General features: G+C 55.8%; 1 protein-coding gene across 1 annotated transcript; it reads right to left on the bottom strand.

Annotated features, from left to right (window-relative positions):
• Window positions 1-4,967: 4,967 nt before the first annotated feature.
• Window positions 4,968-19,407, bottom strand: LOC132215399 (inter-alpha-trypsin inhibitor heavy chain H4-like). Its single transcript, XM_059663558.1, has 22 exons — window positions 19,250-19,407; window positions 17,823-17,983; window positions 16,838-16,942; window positions 16,542-16,704; window positions 16,295-16,405; window positions 15,671-15,799; window positions 14,861-14,977; window positions 14,432-14,600; window positions 14,222-14,347; window positions 13,859-14,040; window positions 13,597-13,782; window positions 11,167-11,306; window positions 10,764-10,918; window positions 10,255-10,423; window positions 9,919-9,976; window positions 9,555-9,717; window positions 9,026-9,085; window positions 8,574-8,732; window positions 7,659-7,833; window positions 5,842-5,996; window positions 5,623-5,719; window positions 4,968-5,192 (listed from the first exon to the last, which is right to left on the bottom strand). The coding sequence occupies exons 1-22, from the start codon at window positions 19,337-19,339 to the stop codon at window positions 5,123-5,125; spliced, it is 2,940 nt and encodes a 979-aa protein (XP_059519541.1). The 5' UTR covers window positions 19,340-19,407; the 3' UTR covers window positions 4,968-5,122.
• Between the last annotated feature and the right edge of the window lie 241 nt (window positions 19,408-19,648).

Raw genomic sequence — 19,648 nt, 5'->3', positions numbered from 1 at the left:
AATTTGCCAGCACTGCATTCTGTTCTCCCTGCCCCCTGCCCTCTGCTCTTTGCCCTCTGAATGCCCTGAGAGTACCCCACAGCTCCTCCCACAAGTTCAGGGACCAGATGACACTCTGGCAGCATGTACAGGAATGACCAGCCACAGCCACTCCTGACTCAGTGCTTCCTGTAGCCAGGCACTGTTCTAAGTGCCTACATTGAATGAATTCAATGCATGCTCTCAGCAGCACTAGCGGGGACTTTTATCAGGCTCCTTGATAGCTAAGGAAACTGAGGTTAGGTAATTTGTCCAAAATCACTCGTCTTCTGAGTGGCAGAGCTGGGATTTGAACCTGGGCTGTCTGGCATCAGCATCTGAGTGCTTTACTACTCCCATATCAATACTCCAGTCCCATGGGCAACTGGTAGCCAAAGCCTTGTGGGGTTTGATTCTAGAAGTTCCAAAGCATCACTTAAAATGAATGTAGGAAAGAAGAATGAAAGAAGTGCTACCAGTAGCTGGAGGCTGACCCCTGGACTCAGGGTCCCAGGAGACAGTTCCCGCCCCCACCCTTTGCTCCTTCCCCAGTGGGGGCATTGCAACCTCTGACAGCGAGATAATCTTTCCCAAAGGCAGAGGCGGCCACTGCTCAGAGGCTGTGATTTCAGGAGCCCGGAACAGCAGCTCCCTGGCCTCTCACACTGATTCCTGGACTATCCCACCAGGGTCCCTTCCTTCCCATGGCTTTGCCTTGGGCCCAGTTAAAGCCCAATGTCAAAGGGTGAAGTTTCAGGTGCAGGTGCAGGGAATGAGGTGAACCTATACTTCAGGATGCTGCCGGCCCTTCGGGTGGAAGTGCACAGGCCCCCACTCTCTCCTTTCCAAAGGCTTTCTGCCTTTTCTCCGTTCAGTTCCCACTCCCAATGAGGCCCACGAGGGCCCACATCAACAACACAAACGCCGAGTTCCATGGCTGCTCCCAGACCAGGGAACACAGGGCCCTCCACGGCCGGCTGCGGGGCGGCCAATGGAGTTCCAGACACCAATCTGCTGTCTGGGGTCTCCCGGGCTTCTCCAGGGAGAGCCGTGGGCTGCCAGCTGGGGGTCACTCTGAGCAAGGCTCTGCCCATTGGGGCCTCATTGCCCCTCCTGTAGCAAGGAAATGGCTGAGCCTGAGGGTCTCTTAGGTTCTATCTAAGCCTACATTCTGCACGATGACCTTACGTCCCTCCGAGTCCCCAGCTGTCCCTCAGGAGCCTCCTGAGCAACCTCAGATTGCTATTTCAAGTTGTCCCTCCCACACAACCCAAAGCATTTGGGGATGAGGTGGTTTCTCCCTCTTTTCTCTGTTCCTAGCAGTCAACTCTCTCTGCACATGTCACAGTCAGGGGCAGAACTATCAGCCAAGGCCATGGTACAATTCATAAATTAGCTGCCCTGAACCCAGGCATCCTTGTCAACTCCATTAAGAGTGGCTGAGTGGGCCTGGCCAGTGTGGCTCAGTGGTTGAACCTCAACCTATGATTCAGGAGGTCACAGTGTGATTCCTGGTCAGGGTACATGCCTGGGTTGCAGGCTTGATTTCCAGTAGGGAGCATGCAGGAGGCAGTTGATCAATGATTCTCTCACTCATCATTGATATTTCTCTCTTTTCCTCTCCCTTCCTCTCTGAAACCAATAAAAATATATTAAAGAAAAAACCCAGAAAGAGTGGGTGAGTGGGAGGGTTATTGGGTCACTTTGTTCATAGCTGCCACTTGGGAAGGTGCAGGGGCTGGTAGGGCCCTGGTGTGGCCCAGGAGTCTCGTTCCCCACTAGGAGGGGGCCAGACGCTGCCTCCAAAGCCATTGGACACTGTTGGAAAATGACTCTCTCTCTCTCTCTCTCTCTCTCTCTCTCTCTCTCTCTCTCTCTCTCTCATCCTCAACTGGGGACATGATTTTAGTGATTTTCAGAGAGAGAGAGGAAGGCAGAGACAGAGAGAGGGGAACATTGATCTGTTGCCTCCTGCATGTGCCCCAACTGGGATCAAATCCGAAACCCAGGTATGTGCCCTGACTGGGAACCAAACTCACAATCTTTTGGTGTAAGGATGATGCTCCAACCAACTGAGGCCCCCTGCCTGGGCGGGAAATGACTCTTTAACAGGTCACTAAGCTGTGTGCCCCCAGATGCTAGCCCAGAATGTTGGGTTTATCTGATGAACAAAAAGGGCCCAGCCTGGGCAAGGACATCTTCAAGTAGGCAAGCCCTGCACCCATTCAGTCCCAGGTCGGCTGAGGAGCCATGTGGCTTTAAACCAGTCATCCTGGGGTCACTTTTCACATCTGTGAAATGGGGAGAAAGATCCTGCCAGATAGAGGGTATGAAGAGGCACCGTCATATGGTTTCTGGTCCTCCTGAAGTACCTGTTTTGTCCTGCCACTCAGCTAGCCGCCTAGCCTGGCAGGTTGGCAGCAAGGCAGAGGAGGCCCCAGGCCAAATCTGCCCCTCCCCCTCCCTCAACACAGTCAGGGAGGCCCTCCTTGCAGGCCAATTCCAGGCAGATTCTGTCCTCAACCCAGTCCTCTGATGGCTCCCTGGCTTTCAGGATAGAAACTGTGCTCCATGGCAAGGTGCACCAGGCAGTGCTGGCCTGGCCCTGCTTCTCCACCTCTCCAACTGGCTCCTCACCCCATGCTTCCCTTCCCCTACCCTGAACTCACTGCACAATGACCCTGAACTCAATGCACAATGTCCTGGCTCTCAGCCAGTGTCCTTGTCCTCCTTTTCTACTGGGCTGACTTCTCCTTATTCGTCAAAACTCAGCCCCAGCCACACCTTTCCAGGAAGGTTCCCGATATTCCCCAGGTACAACAGGGTGACTCCCTCTGGGATCCTTGCAGCACCTGGTGGTTCCTGGGTGGCAGCTGCCACATAGGCACTGTCTGTCATGGTGGCCACAGCACTCTGCCCAGGGACTGGCCCAAGGAGGTGCTGGAAAGCACTCAGTGAACAAAACAATGAAGGGCATGGACCTACTGCCAATCGTTCACAGAAGGCACCTGCCCTGCTGCTGGGCCAGACAGTCACCCAGGACTCCTCTGCTGTTATACAAACCCCACAGCCCAGCGCAGGCGGTGGTGTCCCAGAGGGGTGAGCTGGGCGTGGGCCCCGTCTTTCATTTGGTAGATGTGTCAGAGCTGGCCTCACAGGAAGGCCGAGGGAGTCCCTAAGGCGGCTCCCCCGTCTCACAGCAACAGCCTGAGACCCTGCCAGCCAACCAGGCAGATGGAGAGACAGATGGAGTGTGCCTGTGCGTTTGGCAAACCTGCTGCTGGAGCCCTGCTACGGGCCTCTCCTCTGACCCCTCCAGAAAGACTCACTCAGTAAACACCCTGTAGAGCTCAAGAGCTGGGAAAAGAGCTTTCCCCTGCTGACCTGGTTTGCTTCCTCTTCACAAGCAAATGAGCTCATTTTCTGCTTTCCTCTGGCTGCGGGGAAGCTCAGAGCAAAGTTCTGTGCTGCAGCTTCCCCACGAGGGTGTCACAGATCCAACACTCCTCCTGCTTGGCTCTTCTCTTATTCCCATGGGTTTTGTTTAAAAAAATTTTTTTTTAAATCCTCACCCAAGGGGATGTTTGATTTATTATTTATTTTCAGAGAGAGAGGAAGGGAGAGAGAAAGAGAAATATCGATGTGAGAGAGAAACATCAATGGATTGCCTCCTGCACAAGCTCCAACTGGGGATCAAATCCACAACCCAGGTATGTGCGCTGACTGGGGATTGAACCTGCAACCTTTGGGTGTACAGGGTGATGCTCCAACCAACTGAGTCACCTGGGCTATAATTGTTGTTGTTTTTAAAATATATTCTATTGATTTTTTACAGAGAGGAAGGGAATGAGATAGAGAGTTAGAACATCGATGAGAGAGAAACATCGATCAGCTGCCTCCTGCACATCTCCTACTGGGGATGTGCCCGCAATCCAGGTACATGCCCTTGACTGGAATCGAACCTGGGACCTTTCAGTCCGCAGGCTGACGCTCTATCCACTGAGCCAAACCGGTTTCGGCTATAATTGTTTTTTAAGTGCGCTCTGACTGTGCAGGAATTGGGTGGAATCTGGGGGTGACTATCCCTGGGGCATGGATTGGAGAGGATTTAGAGCTGGGGGCTGGGTCACCCTCCATGGGACAGATGCTTCCCTCCTGGGATGAGGGCCTCTCTCTGTCTCCTGTCTTCCAGGGTTACTTTCTTTCCAGGTGGTGAGCACAGGTGTAAAAATCAAATTGCATCATGCAAGTCCCATGGGAAAGGCGCCCAAAAGCTTGCTGAGAACTTCTACCCAGTTCACTTTTTTTAAGGGGGGTAGGAAGAGTCAAAACTGGTTTTCATGGTCCTAGCCCTGTGGTTCTCAACCTTCCTAATGCCGTGACCCTTTAATACAGTTCCTCATGTTGTGGTGACCCCTAACCATAAAATTGTTTTCGTTGCTACTTCATAACTGTAATTTTGCTACTGTTATGAATCATAATGTAAATATCTGATATGCAGGATGTATTTTCATTGTTACAAATTGAACATAATTAAAGCATAGTGATTAATCACAAAAACAATATGTAATTATATATGTATTTTCCGATGGTCTTAGGCGACCCTTGTGAAAGGGTCATTCGACCCCCAAAAAGGTCGCGACCAACAGGTTGAGAACCACTGTCTTAGCCAGTTTGCTCAGTGGATAGAGTATCGACCTGAATACTAAAGGTCTTGGCTTCAATTCTGGTCAAGGGTATGAACCTCATTTGCAGATACTATTAAATGAAATCTTAGTTTCCATTTTATGAAATGAGGGGAGTGGACCAAAAGCTCCTCAGGGACCTACTGGCCACAGGCCTCTGAGGGCTGATTGTGGGAGATGCCAATGTCACATGATGCTAAGTGTTCAGGAGGAGGGTCTACAGGCCTGGGGTTTGGCTGGAAGGAACCAGAGAAGCCCACTCCCTGAGTTTAAAGTACCTGCCTTTATTTGTAATAAGTGGAACTCCCCTCCCCATCATGGTTGAGACCCCACAGGTGGCTGTGGTCACAGGATGACAGCCATCTGCACACAGTGGGGTGGCATGGGGTGGGCGGGGGGTATAACTCCTGCCATCAGAATCAGAGCTCGATAGACCAGCAGGAAATCTCTGTTCCCGGGGTCCCCTCTTGGTAATCCAGCTTGAGCTTTCTGGGATGGAGAGACAGACACACAGACAGACAGGTGGTTAGCAAATCTCAGGTGTGATGGGATGAGAGTGAGAGGGCTTGGGTCGGGCAAGTGGAAGGTGGAGATTCAGGGCCCCTTAGAATCCATCCCAGCACAGGCTGACAAGGCCCAGTCACCCAAGGGCAGCCAGTTGTCCAGGGTCCAGGGTTCTGAGACTTCAGGGAGTTTGCTAATGCCCCCAACTCACCCTTAGTGATCTCTGGCTGGGGTGTTTTCTGTGGGTCTGAGTTGACTGTTTTGTGGGTCACACTGAGAGCTGGGTCAGACATGTCTAAAGCATCAACCTTTCACCCGACTATCTCTAGTTCCCAGGCACGGACAGGGGAGTGGAGGCCCCAGGGAAGAGCTCAGCCTCCTAGTCCCCACCCCTGGCCTGTTTGCGTGGAGTCACCTGGTGGCATTGAACTCAAACCCCCGAGTCCACAGTGTTCGCTTGCTGTCATCTGTGGCATCTGGGGGCCCCCAGGTAACGCCCTGGTAAAAGCGGCCTGAGAGACAAAGGGTGGGTCAGTGAGGGATAAAGACACGGGGACTGGGAGACACAGGTACTGCCTGTTCCCAGGCAGAGCTGGATCTGAGGATGCCCTGAGCCAGGGTCATGGGCTCATACCAAGGAGGCCGCCGACGTGGCTGGAGAAGCGGTCAGTGTCCCGCAGGAGCAGCCAAGGCCCCCGCCCAGGGCCGTCCCAGGACAGCAGGCCGATGGTCACTCTGTCTGGGCTGCTGAGCAGCAGGAGCCCCGCCTTGTCCATGGTCATCTTGAGGCTGTGGGGAAACCAGGCTCCTGAGAGAAGGTAGGCATGGACACATCCGCAGGGGACCCTGGCGGTCGGGGTGGGATGGGTGGGGGAATCCAGCTGTGGCCTTGAATGGGAAGTCCATTACACATTCTCCTTAGCAACGGGGACAACGTGACGTTAATGATATCTGGTGATCCCAGCATTTATAAAACAAAATAACGGCTCCTTCCCCTCTGTTTTCTTAGATTTGGTTCCCCTTAAATTCGTTTGATATGATTCCTGGGTATCGGACACACTCTGCCGGTGCCAGATTCTCTTCACGATCAGTGTTTAATTGTATGTTTAACATCTAGAAGGGCAAGTCTCTTCTGATTCTATGCCCTTCTCTTTTACTTAAAAAAATCTCTGATTTATTACCTTTTTGGTTTTCTGGGGAATGTTTGGCTCCTTAGAGCACGTTGAACAAGACCCTGCTGGAACTCTGAGTTACCTTAATGGACCTGCACTAAGTTTACACAGGCTCCAAGGGACTCACTACAGGACGTGTGGTCTGATTTTCTTCACGGAGATCTTCTGTAGCTCGTGAAAGTGTGTGGACCCTGTCGCTATGATTAAGAGGAGCTCTTTATTCATCTTCTGGTGCGCAAGTACTTATCAAGTAACAGGAAACTTTAAGATCTGGTATGAAATGGGCGATTTTCAGGTGAGCCCCTCAGGTTAGCTAGGTGCTCACTCATTTGTCAGGTGGAAACCAGTCTCTACTGAGGGGCTCAGTTAGGGGCATGGACGAGGCTCCTTGTACTCAGCACGGACTGGACTAGGAGGGCAGTGCTCCCAGAGGGCCCAAGCCTTGGCCCGCTCCAGGCCCCTCGTGACTTCTGGACCCGCAGAGCTGCCTCTGGAAGGCTCGATGGTGAGGCAGCCCCACCCAGAAGAGGTCGCCATCCACCTCCCTTACCTGCCAGCGCCAGGTGTTTGATGGACAGTCTCTCCCCATCAGAGCTTCAGGAGTGAGCTAAGAGAGACTTTCATAGCCTCCCCCTGGCGGACAGTGCCTTCCAACTTCTCACTGCTGTCATCATTCCCTCACCACGGAGACAGCTGCCCTCTGGCATGCCCCGTGGGCACCACCCCTTCTAATGAGCAAAGTGCTCCCCTGACACCTTCCCTCACTGGGTCTGCCCTTAGCCTCTAACTCAGGCTTGGAGAGATTCTGCCCAGGCATGAGTGAGGAAACTGAGGCTAAGAGGGTCTCAGCAGCCTGCCCAGGGTCACACAGGATTAGCAGCAGTGTAGCTCCAAGCCACACTGTCCCCTACACGGGACAGTGATCTGGGTTAGGTGTGGCCATGCCGGGGGGCCCACATCTGGTCCCCAGAAGTGCCAGGCTACCCAGACCTACATATGTGGTGGCCAATGAAAGGTCTGTGGGTGGATGTATGAGTGCAAGGGTCACGGTTCAGGGGCATGACCGTGCGTGAGCAGCCAGGTCCCCAGGACAACCGCTGCTGCCCCCAGAGAAAAAGAGGTATGGCTCTGCCCAACCGGTGGGGGCGGCCCACTGCAGAGGACTCATGCCCAGCCCAAGCACTTCATCCCCAAGCCTGTGGCCTCAGGCCACCAGTCAGCACTGGCACTGGCTAAGGTAGCCTGAGAGGTCATTGCTGGTACGCCGCCTGAGGCTTACCCAGGCATCACCACAAACAGCGTCTCCTTCCATTTGTACTGAGAGCTTCTTCGGTCCCTAGTAACTACCACGTGCTCAGGGGACACGTGGACCTGCAGCTGGGGATTCTTGAAAGTCACCTCGATCCATGAGAACTGGGCCTTCTCCATCTTATACTCGCCAGTCACCTCGAGACCTGAGAGAGCCGGGAGCAGAGGTCAGAGGCATGGCCCTCTCTGATTACGTTCTTGAGAACTGCCCTTCACCAAGCCCCTCCTCACTGCCCTTTCCCAGCATTCCCTCACACTGGAGTCTGCTTTCCACAATCTCTTCTCTCCTCCCTTGGTTGCATTTGACTTTGGAAGCACCACAAATCCTCAGCGATGGACACTTTCAGGTGCGCCCTCTGAGAAGGGCGATCGTGTCTGAAGTCCATGAACATTGATAAAGCGCATTAGTGTGCGGGGCCCTGAGCTAGGTGCCGTGGCCAAGAGGGAGATGGCCAATCAGCGGTCCGCGCCCTCAGGGAGCAAACAGACTCTAGGCCTGGTGTGCGGAGGTGGGGACGGTGTGTGAGCATCCCTGAGTGCTGTATGTCACCACGTCTGACTTGACACCTCAGCTCAACCAGTACGACCCTTCTGGGGGGTGGGGAGCCGGTCCGGTCAGCACACCTCCCTCCTCTTGCCTTTCATCTCCTCCAGACTCTCTATGGTCCCACTACCATCTTTCAGGGCTCTGGGCTTCTGCCAACCTCGGCCTCTCACTACTAAACCCCCACTTGTCTGCCAAGGCCCAGTCACTCCTGTGTGACCCCGTGCAGCCTGATATGCCCCTCAAACAGCCCTGGCCTCCTCTTCTGGGCTTCTGCCTCTAGCTCGCTTTGGGCACTGACTGCAGCGGGTTTCTCCGGAAGGTGACTGCTCAGGGCCTCACCTTGGTCAGGGTCTGAGAGCAGGAGTAATAATGGCCCACGGGTGCGCTTAATGTCCACACAGAGCTGGTCCACGCTCTGCCCAGGCAGAGGCAGGATGAAGGTCGGAGCCTGGATGGGGGCTGGGGCAGCAGATGCGGTTCTTGGGGCAGGTAGAACATCTGGAGGGCAGCGACGGGAAGAGGGGCTCCGGGGGAAGGCACCTTACCTGGTGGTGGGGCTGTTGGGCTTGTTTCTGAAAGAAAAAATCTTTGTTTAGGCATCGCCTTCCTCGCAGTTGGGGGCAGGGGGAACTGAAGGATGGGATAGTGTTTAAATGTGGACAGGGTTCCTTCTCCACTTCAACATTGAGAAACATGTAACAGGTTCCTAGAGATCCCCAGGGGTCTCCCATCCCAGGGTCTTCCTGTATAGGGCGGTCGTCCACTTCAGGGAATCTGGTCTGGGGGCGTACCTTCCACTGTTTCATCCAGGTGATCAAACACCACAGCGGGACCGGAGGAGGAGGAAGATGCTAGTACAGGATTGGCCGGAAACGGAAAGGGAGAAGGCAGTCAGGTTCAGCCCTCCAGCCGCCACGGCCACCTGCACCCGCCAAGCTCCAGCCCTGGGACCCCTGCCCCACATTCCCCCAACTAGGAGAGCACACTTTTAGGGAAAACTGAGGAGACAGGGTCCAGCCTGGTGCTGGGCTGGGTCTGAATCCAGACTGGAGATCAGAAACAGCTCATGGGGCCACTCATGGCTTGGGGGAATGGTGGGAGCCTTCCCTTTCTAGAAGGTTCCATCCTGAGCCAGCCTGCAGAGTGTAATGAGTCTGGTTCAGTGAAACTAAATGACACACTGCTTCATGTCAAGCCCCACAGCCAGTCTGCCTGGCCGGTGCCCAGCCCTGTGCAGGGTGCTTGCTCTCATCTAGCTCTACAGGCAGGCTTACCATCCCCTTGGGGAAACGAGGCCTCTGAGGTCAGAAAGTGGCTCACCCATCCTGCCCGATATCCACAGATCCGGATTTCTCTCAGATATGAGCTGAACATCAGAAGGAATAAGAAATCCAGGTGGTCCAGATTTCCTGATGGGCACGTCATGAACTCGAGCGTACAGCGAAACTCCAGCTTTAGAAAAGTTGACACCTGCAGTCTTGGCTCAAGCAGAGTCATGGGTCCCCACCGCCAGGGCTCTGGGACCCACCCCGGGAGATGGATGTACAGAGGGCAGATGGCTCTCTTCCCCACACCCACCACTCTGAGAGCCTCTCCCCCTTCAGCCAGGAGAAATTCAAAGCCAGAAAAGGAACCCTTCTTGAACTCCTCCCACCCCGCTGGGATATCAGTCACTTCCAACTACCTTGTCCTCTGAAGTTTCTTCTGCCACTAACAAAAGTTCCAGCATGGACACACCTGAACTTGAATCCCAGCCCTGCCACCAGCCAGGTGAGCCAAGCAAGCCACTCACCCACAGTCAGGGCAGAGCCCAGCCTGTGGCCAAGGTCAAGGTTCTGTCAATTCCCCCTCCCACCACCGCTGATCCTTTGCTACCTGGTCCTTTGGGCCTTGAGCGTCCCTTGCCTCTAAGTCTGAAGACAGTGCGACCTGGAAATCAGAGAGACCTGGGTGTGTATCCAGCTGGATGGGGACTGTGCCCCTAGCGCCAGGACAGCCAATATCTGAATGAACAGGTGACTAAATGCACCAACGTGCTTGGGCAGACAATGCCCCCTCCTCGCAGCAGGCTGGGCTGGTGACGCCCTGGCCAGCAACTTTGTGGGACTGGGGTCCGAGGTCCTGAACCAGCCACACGTCACCAACGGCAGCCTTTGAGGGTATTTGGCCCTTACCTGAGGGAACCTTTCCTGGATAAAACAAAAAGAGAAGAGAGAGAAAGACAGTGAGAGAGGGAGAGAGAGAGAGAGAGAGAGAGAGAGAGAGATACTATTGGGCAGTTTGATGCGTTTGAAGTGCTTATTTAACCTGCTTCCCCACCCCAGCACCACAGAGCTGCAGTGCATTTCGGAGGGTCGGGAGACCTGGCCTCAGTTTCCTCATCAATGAAATGGGATGCATCTCCTGGAGGTTTGGGGCGTTTGTGTGGCTGGGTTAGGGTCTTGGTCAGGGTGTGGGGGAGGGACTGGGGGGGAGAGACTGGGTCAACACTCTGTTGCCACAGAGCTAGGAGCCCGCTGTCACACCCACCATTTTCCACGGGCTTCTCAGCAACTTGAGACTGTTCTTGGCCTTCAGGTTTGGTGACCACCATGGATGTGAGGGGGGTGACAAAGCTATAGTTGAGCGACAAGCCCAGAGCTTGGGTCTCCAGGGCCTGCTTCTCGGCATCGGATGCGGAAACCCTGCAGGTAGAGAGCATCAGAGGGCCAGCAGGTCCTGGATGCCTAGCTCCACTCTCCCTCCCTTCCAGACCCTTGGGGGTGGGGGCGGGTCCCTACTGGCAGAGCCTGGAGCTCAGACACCACTCCATGACCCCCCTCTCTCCATACCTAGGAGATGCCCAGGAGTGTCCCACCCATGAGGAGCTTGGGGAGACACTGAGGCTGTGTGTGGCCGCCCCAGCAGGCCCTTGGGGGTGCAGGCCACTCACATTCGCTCCAGGAGTTGGTGGATGGTCAGGTACGCCCAGAGTCTCTCCATGAAGCCGTGGAAGATGTACTTGGGCTTTTGAAACTCCTCTTCCTGCTTCACCACCTGGGACTCCATTTGGAAGGTGATGTTCTCCGTGGGCTGGAAAAAGGGGCCCAGCCAGGCGGCAGCAGTGAGGGCCTGATGCCCGCACCTGGCCTGCCGCTTCCCAGCACTTCCATGAGAAACCTAGTTGGGACTGGGCAGGTCCTAGGAATTGGCTGTGAGGACCGCATTCCCTTTGAGTAGGTGGGGAGCAGGGAGGGAGTTTAGGGGGGTTAGGGGCTCAGCTACGGAGCCTCCAAGGATGAGAAGGAGGTGGAGAGAAAAGGTAGGAACTATCACAGGTGCAAAGCCAGGGACTCAGATCAGGTGCAGCTCTTGGGGAGGAAGGACAATGAGGACGGGATCTGGACCCCAGGCCAGTGCAGAAGCAGCAGCAAATGCATTTATAGCAGAAAGGGTCCCAAGATGGCCCCACCCCAAAGATGGAGACTCTGGGGACAGAGAGACAAGTGCCTTTCCAGTAGTCATGGCAGAGTTTAAAAGAGAACTCAGGCCTTGATAGGGTTTGGGTCCCCTTGTACCCCATTAGGCTGCCCCTGACTAAGCTGGTGCCCCCTGCTGGGACCAGGCACTGTCCAGTGGTGACAGCGAGGCATGTGCCCAAGTTTCAGGTGGACCGTTGCTTCCTTCCCCGGGGTGGGGCCTTCTGCTCTCAGGCTGACCTGGCCAGCAGCCTGGGAAGTGGGCGTGTGGGCAGAGGAACTCCAGCCTTTCCTGTCACAATTCCCTGGCGGCCAAAAGCCTTTGCGATGTGGACCAGGCCCCATCCTCGCTGCTGGAGTCGCCCTCGTCTGTCTTTCACCAGAGCCGGGCCTGCCACACCTTTGTCACCTGCAGGCCAACTGCACAAATGTCCTATCCACCTGAACAGCGATCTATTTGAAGGTTTTCCTTAAGTGAAAGTTAAACAGATGAACACTCTTTACTCGGCCTTGTCCCAAGCAAGACTACCAGGGAAATGCTCGGTCTGGGGTTGGAGTTCTATTTCTCGGAAGATACATTAGGATAAATGCGAAATTACTCAAACAAAGACATGGCACCCCCTTTGTCACCCTGGGTTCCGCACTTTGGGAACTCCCAGCCTCCAGGATAACATGTGTGGCATGTTTACCCTGGACCAGATGTTAGTCCCCACAGCTGTCTCATGAGGTGGGTAAGATGACCGATTCTCATTTTCACCCAGGAGGAAACGGAGGCCCGGGGAGATTAGGTGAAATGTGCAGGCCTCACCCTTCGGAGGTGCCAAAGAGGGGGTGGAAGCCAGGGTTCTGGTCACCTGCATGCAATGCTCCTTGTGACACGTGCTACTGCTCTGAGACTCAGCCCTGGTCCCTGCGTGTCTGCCTGCCTTGTCGACCTGCTATTCTCCCTGCACATCCTGCCGCCGGCCACGCATGCCTGAAACATTCCTCCATCACTTCCCCATCTGGCCTCTGCCACCTCCTACTCATCCCACAGTCACAGCTGAGGCCTTTCCAGGAAGCCCTCCCGGATCGCCAGGCCACGTTGGGGCTCCCGTGCTGCTCCCCTAAGTCCCTGGGTTCATCCTCTCAGAGACACCCCAGCCTCTGGGTCTTTCCTTGTTTGTGTGAAGTTACCCAATGTTTCTCCCATGAGGGCAGGATCCCTAGGGCCTAGGAAGACCCTGGCTCAGAGCAGGTGCTCAGTTTCTCTTTGTGGAATGAGGGGTCCCCGGTGGCACAGAGGCAGGGAGAACTGGGCGAGGAGAGGGCACCATGTGGTGATCTGTGGGGGGTCTTGACTGGGCTTCATTGGGCCTCAGGGCAAGTTGGACCTCGGTCTGCTCATCTGTAAAGTGGGAGCAGCCCTCCCTGCCTGACTGCAATCTCAGAGGGCTGGTGGAGGACAGAGGGGATGCCAAACCCGGTGCCCTAGGGCAGTGGTCGGCAAAATGCGGCTCTTGAGCCACATGCGGCTCTTTGGCCCATGCACAGAAGTCGGTGTTTTGTGGAAGAGTCACACTCAAGGGGTCAAAGAGCCGCATGTGGCTTGCGAGCCGCGTTTTGTCTGGTCGCAGTTTGCCGACCACTGCCCTAGGGCACAGCAGCAGCAACTCAGACTCACTATGAAGTGCCTAGCACGTGCAGCCAAGCACAGGTGCTCTCAGCAGAATCAGGACATTATCTCATGGAATCTCCACCACCAGCCCATGCAGTGGGGACTGGGGTCCCCCATGGTGGCAGAGGGCACTTTATCACTTGCCCAAGGTCAGTGGGCTGGAGTCTGACAGGCTGGAGTTTGAACCTAGCCCCTCCGAATGCCTGCTGCAGCCACCCTTCCACGCCAGATGGCTGGCCACACTCACCAGCTGCCCGCTGACTGTGGCTGAGAGCACATCAGGGCTCTGGGCCCGGAGCTTCCCGGCCACTACCATCTCGGAGCCCTTGAAGAACAGCGGGAAGTTGTCCTGCGTGACCTCCTCCACGGCATTGCCTGGGTACTCGAAGGTCACTGTGGTCAGCAGGGGGTTGGCCACCTCCTGGTAGAAGTCCTGCAGAGTGGGGGGTGTCACGCGGGCCGGGCAGGGTCGTCCCTGACTCACCCAGCCCTCAGGGGTAGGCTGGCACCTGCAGCTGCAGGGCGGAGTCCGAGTCCTCGTAGATGCGCCGAGCCAGGCCGCCGTTGTCCAGCGCCAGCTTCTCCAGGAAGGCGTAGCTGACGTCGAAGCCAAAGCCCAGGCAGAAGAGGCTGTACTGACCGCCTATGGCCTCCTGCACATTCTTCTGGATCTTCGTGGGGTTGGTCTCGCCTGGACACAGTGTTTGGGGACAGGAGTGAGAAAACAGGGATTTGCTCAGGGGATATTTTTGGAATCTCAGAGCCAGAGAGGCCTCAGGGATTCCCTCCCTTCCCCAGGTCCCCCAGCAAGCCAGGATGGAGCCCCAGCGATGCCCTCTGGGCTGTGCCCTGAGTTGCTGCTGTGCTCTCACCCACAGTGGGGTCGCCATCAGTGAGGAGGAGGAGGAGGGAGACGCTCCCTGAGGGCAACTGCTCCTCCCGGGTGGCTGTGTCCAGCAGCTGCACGGCCATCAGCATTGCATTGTTGATATTGGTTCCTGAGGACACACAATCTCAGGATGGCTCTCAGGTGGAGCTTGTGCCTGGATGCCCCCACCCTGTAGGGCTGCCCTGGTGCATACCTCCCTGGGCCTGGATGCTGTTAGCATATTGCTTGGCCTCCTCCACGTTCTGGGTGGAAGCTGGCACTAACAATGGCTTCCACTGGGTTGCTTCACTGCTGAAGCTAATGAGATTGAAGTGGTCTTCGGGCCTGAGGTCCTCTAGGATCTTGATGAGGGCTTCCCGCGTCTGGTCAGGGGAAGGGGAAACAAGGTGGGTGTCTCAGTGGGACCTCCTTGGGGGTTCATGTGCCCTTGGGCTGCACCCCAGGCCCACACCTGCAGTGGGAACGTGGTGAATGCTCCAGGGGCAGGACCAGCTCCAACCTGGGTCTCTGGAAGCCTCCTACCCAGGAAGATGGAGGAGGGAGGGTCTGCCTGCTAGACCAGAGCTGATGGTCTGAGGCATCTGAGAGTTTTCAGGGCTCTACCCTGACCTGTGGTACCCACCTGCCGGATTTTCTTGCCCATCATGGAGCCACTCGTGTCAATGACGAAGATCACATTCTTGGGTATCGTGGAGAGACCCTCGGGGGCAAAGTAGTGCACAAAGTAGCCATTCTCGATCTATGACCAGAGTGAGACACACCCCAATGATGAGAACTGCAGCGCTGCCCTGCCCTGCCCCACCCACCTCCTTACCCCAAATTCCTGGGTCCCCATCCTCTCTTCATTTTGAGCTCCTCTGTCACAGCCTCACTGCTAACCTCCCCAAATCCTCGTCATATATTTTTTTTATTCTTTATTGTTGAAAGTATTACATATGTCCCCTTTTTTCCCCCCACTGAGCTCTTCCAGTCTGCCAGCCTCTCCAGTCCTTCACCACCCTACTGTCTGTGTCCATGGGTTATGCACATATGCACACAAGTCTTTTGGTTGATCTCCTCCCACTCACCCTCACCCTCCGGCCCCCTGTCTTCCTCACTATCTTAGGACTCAGTCAAGCTACTCTTTTGCTGAAACCTTCCCTACTATGCATGACCCACTAGAACTCTACTCCACTTTGCTTCCTATTCGTTTGAATAACTGAGGCGGTTTAGAGGTAATAAACCTTCTTTAGCAGATGAAACTTTCTGCCTCTGGAAGGGAATTCTTTCAGGGACAGCATAACTAAACCGCGTGTTTTCTGTCTGTGGCCTTCGTTGCACACTGACCGGCAGGAGCAGTTTTTTTTGCCTTTTCTTCTGCAACAGCCAGCCTCAGGCTCCTGAGGACGGGTGGATTTCCTGGTTATTCTGCTCTCCCCTGGAGCCCACGCACCTGAATGGAGCCTCCAGAGAGGGTGCGGTTCACATCATAGCGGATGATGAAGTCGCCATCCACGACTGTGTCCTGTTGCCCTGTAGACTTCTGTTGCTGGGAGAGCGTCGGCTTGAATCGGATGTGAGCCTGGAGGAAAGTCCGACTGGGCTGATGACGGGGAGCAGCGAGGCCACGCTCACACCCCTCACCCCACCTGAGAATCACCCGGGATGAGAATTCCCCGTAGGTCAAATCCCAGGGAACTTTCTCTCGGGCTGGGCTGTCAGGTGGATGGCCTCAGTACAGTGGATGGGTGTGAGCGAGGAGCCTCTGCTCCAGAGCCGTGTGAGCAGAGCCAGGGCTCAGGATGTGTATGATCCAGCCTCTGCCTTTCCCCCTGGTCCTGGGACCCTCAGGTCAGTGTCCTCTCCCAGTCCCCCTCTAACCTCAGGGTCAAGCCAGCACCCACCGTCTTCCTCTAGGCCTTGCCCTCCTCATCTGCCTCATGTCCGCGCGGACACAGAGACCTCAGAAGTCCGCCAGCTGAGAGATTCTGCCCAATTGTCCCACTCTCTGGGAATCCAGGATCACAGGGAAGCCTGAAGACAGGCCCCTACCCTCCCAACCACTGTGGAGGCCCACCTTGGTCTGGTTCTGTGAGACGGTGAGGGCGTCTGCAAGCTCATTGGTCATGAAGGTGCTCTCTGTCTCCAGAAAGCTGATGCCCTGAGGCTCAAAGATGTGAATGTCCATCTGGGAGAAGAAGGGGTCACTGGGTTAGCCAGGAGCCAGGGCTGGGCCTCACAGGAGGCTGAGGGGACAGGGGGGCCACCCTCAGCTGCACAGGGGTCACCCAGGAGGCCTCCTGGGAGGAGGAGGTTCCAGGTACCTGCAGGTGCTTGACCAGCTGCTGGGGCTGCACTTTCAGCAGCAGCTCATACACTCCCAGGCGCCGCTTGAGCAACTCCTCATACACCAGCTCGAAGGTGACCTTGGCAGCGGGGGCCACACTCACCGACACCTGGAACTGCTCCATCTTTCTCCCAATGGCCCTGGGGGAGGAGGGCATCAGGCCTGCCCCTCCACACCAGGTAGGGTATGGACACTGGAGGCAGAAGCAGAACTACAGGCAGGGACAACTTCTGCCCCACCCCCACTGGGGTCTCCCGCACCCCTTGGGCTCACTTGACGAGGCCAGCGCTCTCCCCCCTGGCCACGGCCGCACTGTACTGCTTCTGGGCTGCATCCTTCTGCTTGATGTTCCCTGGGTACGTCACACCGTCGATGATCCTGGGGCAGGAGGGTGGGTGCTGTCAAGAGCCTGGTGGTGGGGAGCCTCTCTCTAATCCCATCTCCTCCAGGGAGCCTCTCTGGGACTTGCTGTGCCTCCTGATAGAGTGACTCCTACCTTGACCAGACCTCACCCGTTTATTATCCACCTACTGTGTACAAGACTGTGCAGGGCCCGGCATAAGGGCTGGCAGCCTCTGCTAGGTGTGCCAGGCCTCCATCTACCCCGAGGCATGCACAATGGAAATGAACATTCGTTTTACTGAACGGACAGGAGAGGAAGGTTACAGAGGAGATGGGGCTGAGCTAAGTCCTGGCCTCTCTTCTCCCTTCCACTCTGGCCCCACATTCCAATTGCCCCTCCATCTCATAGACTGTCCCAGAGGAACCTGTCGACCACCATCACGCGTTTTCTGAGCTGCGCTTGCACCCAGCCAAGTGCCCAGCTGTGTGGGGCAGACTGAGGAGGAGGGAGATGCCAGGCTCCCAGGCCAGTGGGAGACACAGGGCAAAAAGGCTTTGAACCCTCTTCCCACCTGCACAGGGCAGGGAGGAATGCAGAGGTGGGTGGAGGGAGGGGTGAAAGGAGGAAGGGATAGAGGGATAGATGGAATATGGAGGGAGGGAAGGGGGAGGGAGAATGGAGAAAGAGATAGAAGGAGGGAGGAGTAAAGGGATGAAAAGAGGAAGGAAGGGAGTGTGGGATGGGGGAACATCTCTGAGAATAAGTTCCTGATAAAGCCTCTGGTTCCTGTCCTGCCTGCAGGGGGAAGCACACACCTCCTGTCAGGAGGAGGTCCTCTCTCCCTGAGGGACATGCTGGGAGGGGATGGCAGTGCTGGATGGGGAGGGGATGCGGAGGGGGCGGGAAGGCACCTACATGGAGAAGTTGGTGATGAAGGCTTTCTTGGGCAGCTCCATCTGGAAGGTGGCCTCCTGCATGGAATCTGCTCTGTTGACCACCCTGCTGGTGATGACCGTGTGGGCAAACCGGGAGGAGACCCTGGAGTCCACAGTGAGGCTGTAGATGTCGATGGCATTCTGGAGCAGTGAAGGAGGGGGGTGGAGCTGCTTCAACACCAGCCCTGCTTGGAGCCATGCTCTTCAAGAGCAGGCCTTGACCTAGGTCCCAAACCAAGCCCTGGCCCTACCCAGACTGAGTGATGGATGCCTCAGGAAAAACCCCGTGAGGCATTCCACGTGTGGATCTTTCTCTGAAATAAGAGGCAGCTCTGTGCTCCATTCCCCACCCTACAGTGCCAGGGGGCAGGGGCCAGTCTGTCAACACACAGGGGATGGAAGATGGAGCCTGAGCCCCAGTGTGTCTGGGAGGGACTCTCACTTTTCCTGGCCCCGGTTGGGATCCGGAAGCTCAAGGTCTTCGCTCTGAAGTGTCAGGGCAGCAAACAAGTCCTTTGATTTCTGGTGACCAGAAATGGAGGAACCGCTCCTGCCAGTCCCCACAGGGGCCTCCAGGAGCTGGGAGAATCGGGAGATGACCCGGGTCCAGTCCCTAAGAGCTGAGAGCCTTCTCCTTTGCCCCCTTTCCCTGCAGCCATGGGCCCCACCCCCCAGTTGCCCTGCCCTGCAGCCCAGGCCCTGGCCCTGCAGAGACGGTCAGTCCCCACAGATCACTGACCCAGGCACCTGCCCTTCCACCCAGGTCTAAGTTTCGCATGTGCACACATGAGAAGCCTTACACATCTGCCAGCCTGCATACGACACACTTGTGTACATGCCAGCTCTGTTCACCTGCACACGCCGCCTAGCAGAGGTGGGTGCCTGGCTGAGCGGCTTGTTACACACGTGAGTGTCTGCTCTGTGCCAGGCACTGTACTAAGCACTTCATAGTGTTACAGGTTCCATCTTCACAACAAACCTCCGAATAGGGTCTATTATTACCCTGCTTACCGATGAAGAAAGGGAGACAGAGGCAGCGTCATTACCTTGAGGCCGTTCAGCCAGGGAAAGAGGGCAAGCTGGGCTCATGATCCCCACTCCCACCCTGCCCCACTGCTGGCCTCCAGGGGCAACTTTGTGTACAAGACTGTGCAGGGCCCGGGATAAGGGCTGGGTGCCCTAGACAGCAATTCCTCACCTGGAACATGGAATAGGATCACCCCTTCTAGCTTAAGAGAGGCTGGGGGAGGGGGACTGTCCATCATGCCTGGTGGATGGTAAGCACCAGTGTTTTGCATACACACTGATCTGTGCTCACTTGCACGTTCACACACAAACATGCTCTCACTCACCAGCTCATACCACTCACACTCCCATGCGCACACAGGTGCCTGAGGCACCCGCTACCTTTTGGGCACCGGTGGTCTGGAGCACAGCCAGCAGCGAGAGCAGGACCAGCATGATGGCACCGACGCGGGCAGGGCCTGGGGGCTTCATTTGGGCTTCAGTGCCTGGCAGGCTGCTTCTGAACTTGAGAGAAAGTGGGGAATGATTTAGTAACCTGCTTGCTGCTCCGCCCCTCCGGGGGCAGGGTCCGGGAAATTGGAATTAACAAGCCAAAACTTGCAGTGGACTCAGATAAGCAGGCAAACAGTGAATGTCCTGTGGACCTTGGATGGGGATAGACATGTGGACAATAAGTTCTCAGTGTTATCAGGATAGGTTCTTGGAAACGTCAACTTTAAGTGAAATGATGTTCACCTTAGAAACGAATTCACTTCCTGTGGCCAATTTCTGGTCACAAAA

The sequence above is a fragment of the Myotis daubentonii genome, chromosome 14 (assembly GCF_963259705.1).
Source record: "Myotis daubentonii chromosome 14, mMyoDau2.1, whole genome shotgun sequence".
Classification (NCBI taxonomy): Eukaryota; Metazoa; Chordata; class Mammalia; order Chiroptera; family Vespertilionidae; genus Myotis; species Myotis daubentonii.
Note: the sequence above shows the minus strand (reverse complement) of the source record. Positions and strands in the feature narration are given on the sequence as shown.

Coding starts and splice junctions, on each gene's coding strand:
- LOC132215399 (XM_059663558.1), bottom strand. CDS start 19,339: ATGAAGCCCCCAGGCCCTGCCCGCGTCGGTGCCATCATGCTGGTCCTG. Junction 14,601..14,860: donor TGGGCAAGAAAATCCGGCAG/GTGGGTACCACA, acceptor TCCCCTGACCAG/ACGCGGGAAGCCCTCATCAA. Junction 14,041..14,221: donor TGATGGCGACCCCACTGTGG/GTGAGAGCACAG, acceptor CACTGTGTCCAG/GCGAGACCAACCCCACGAAG.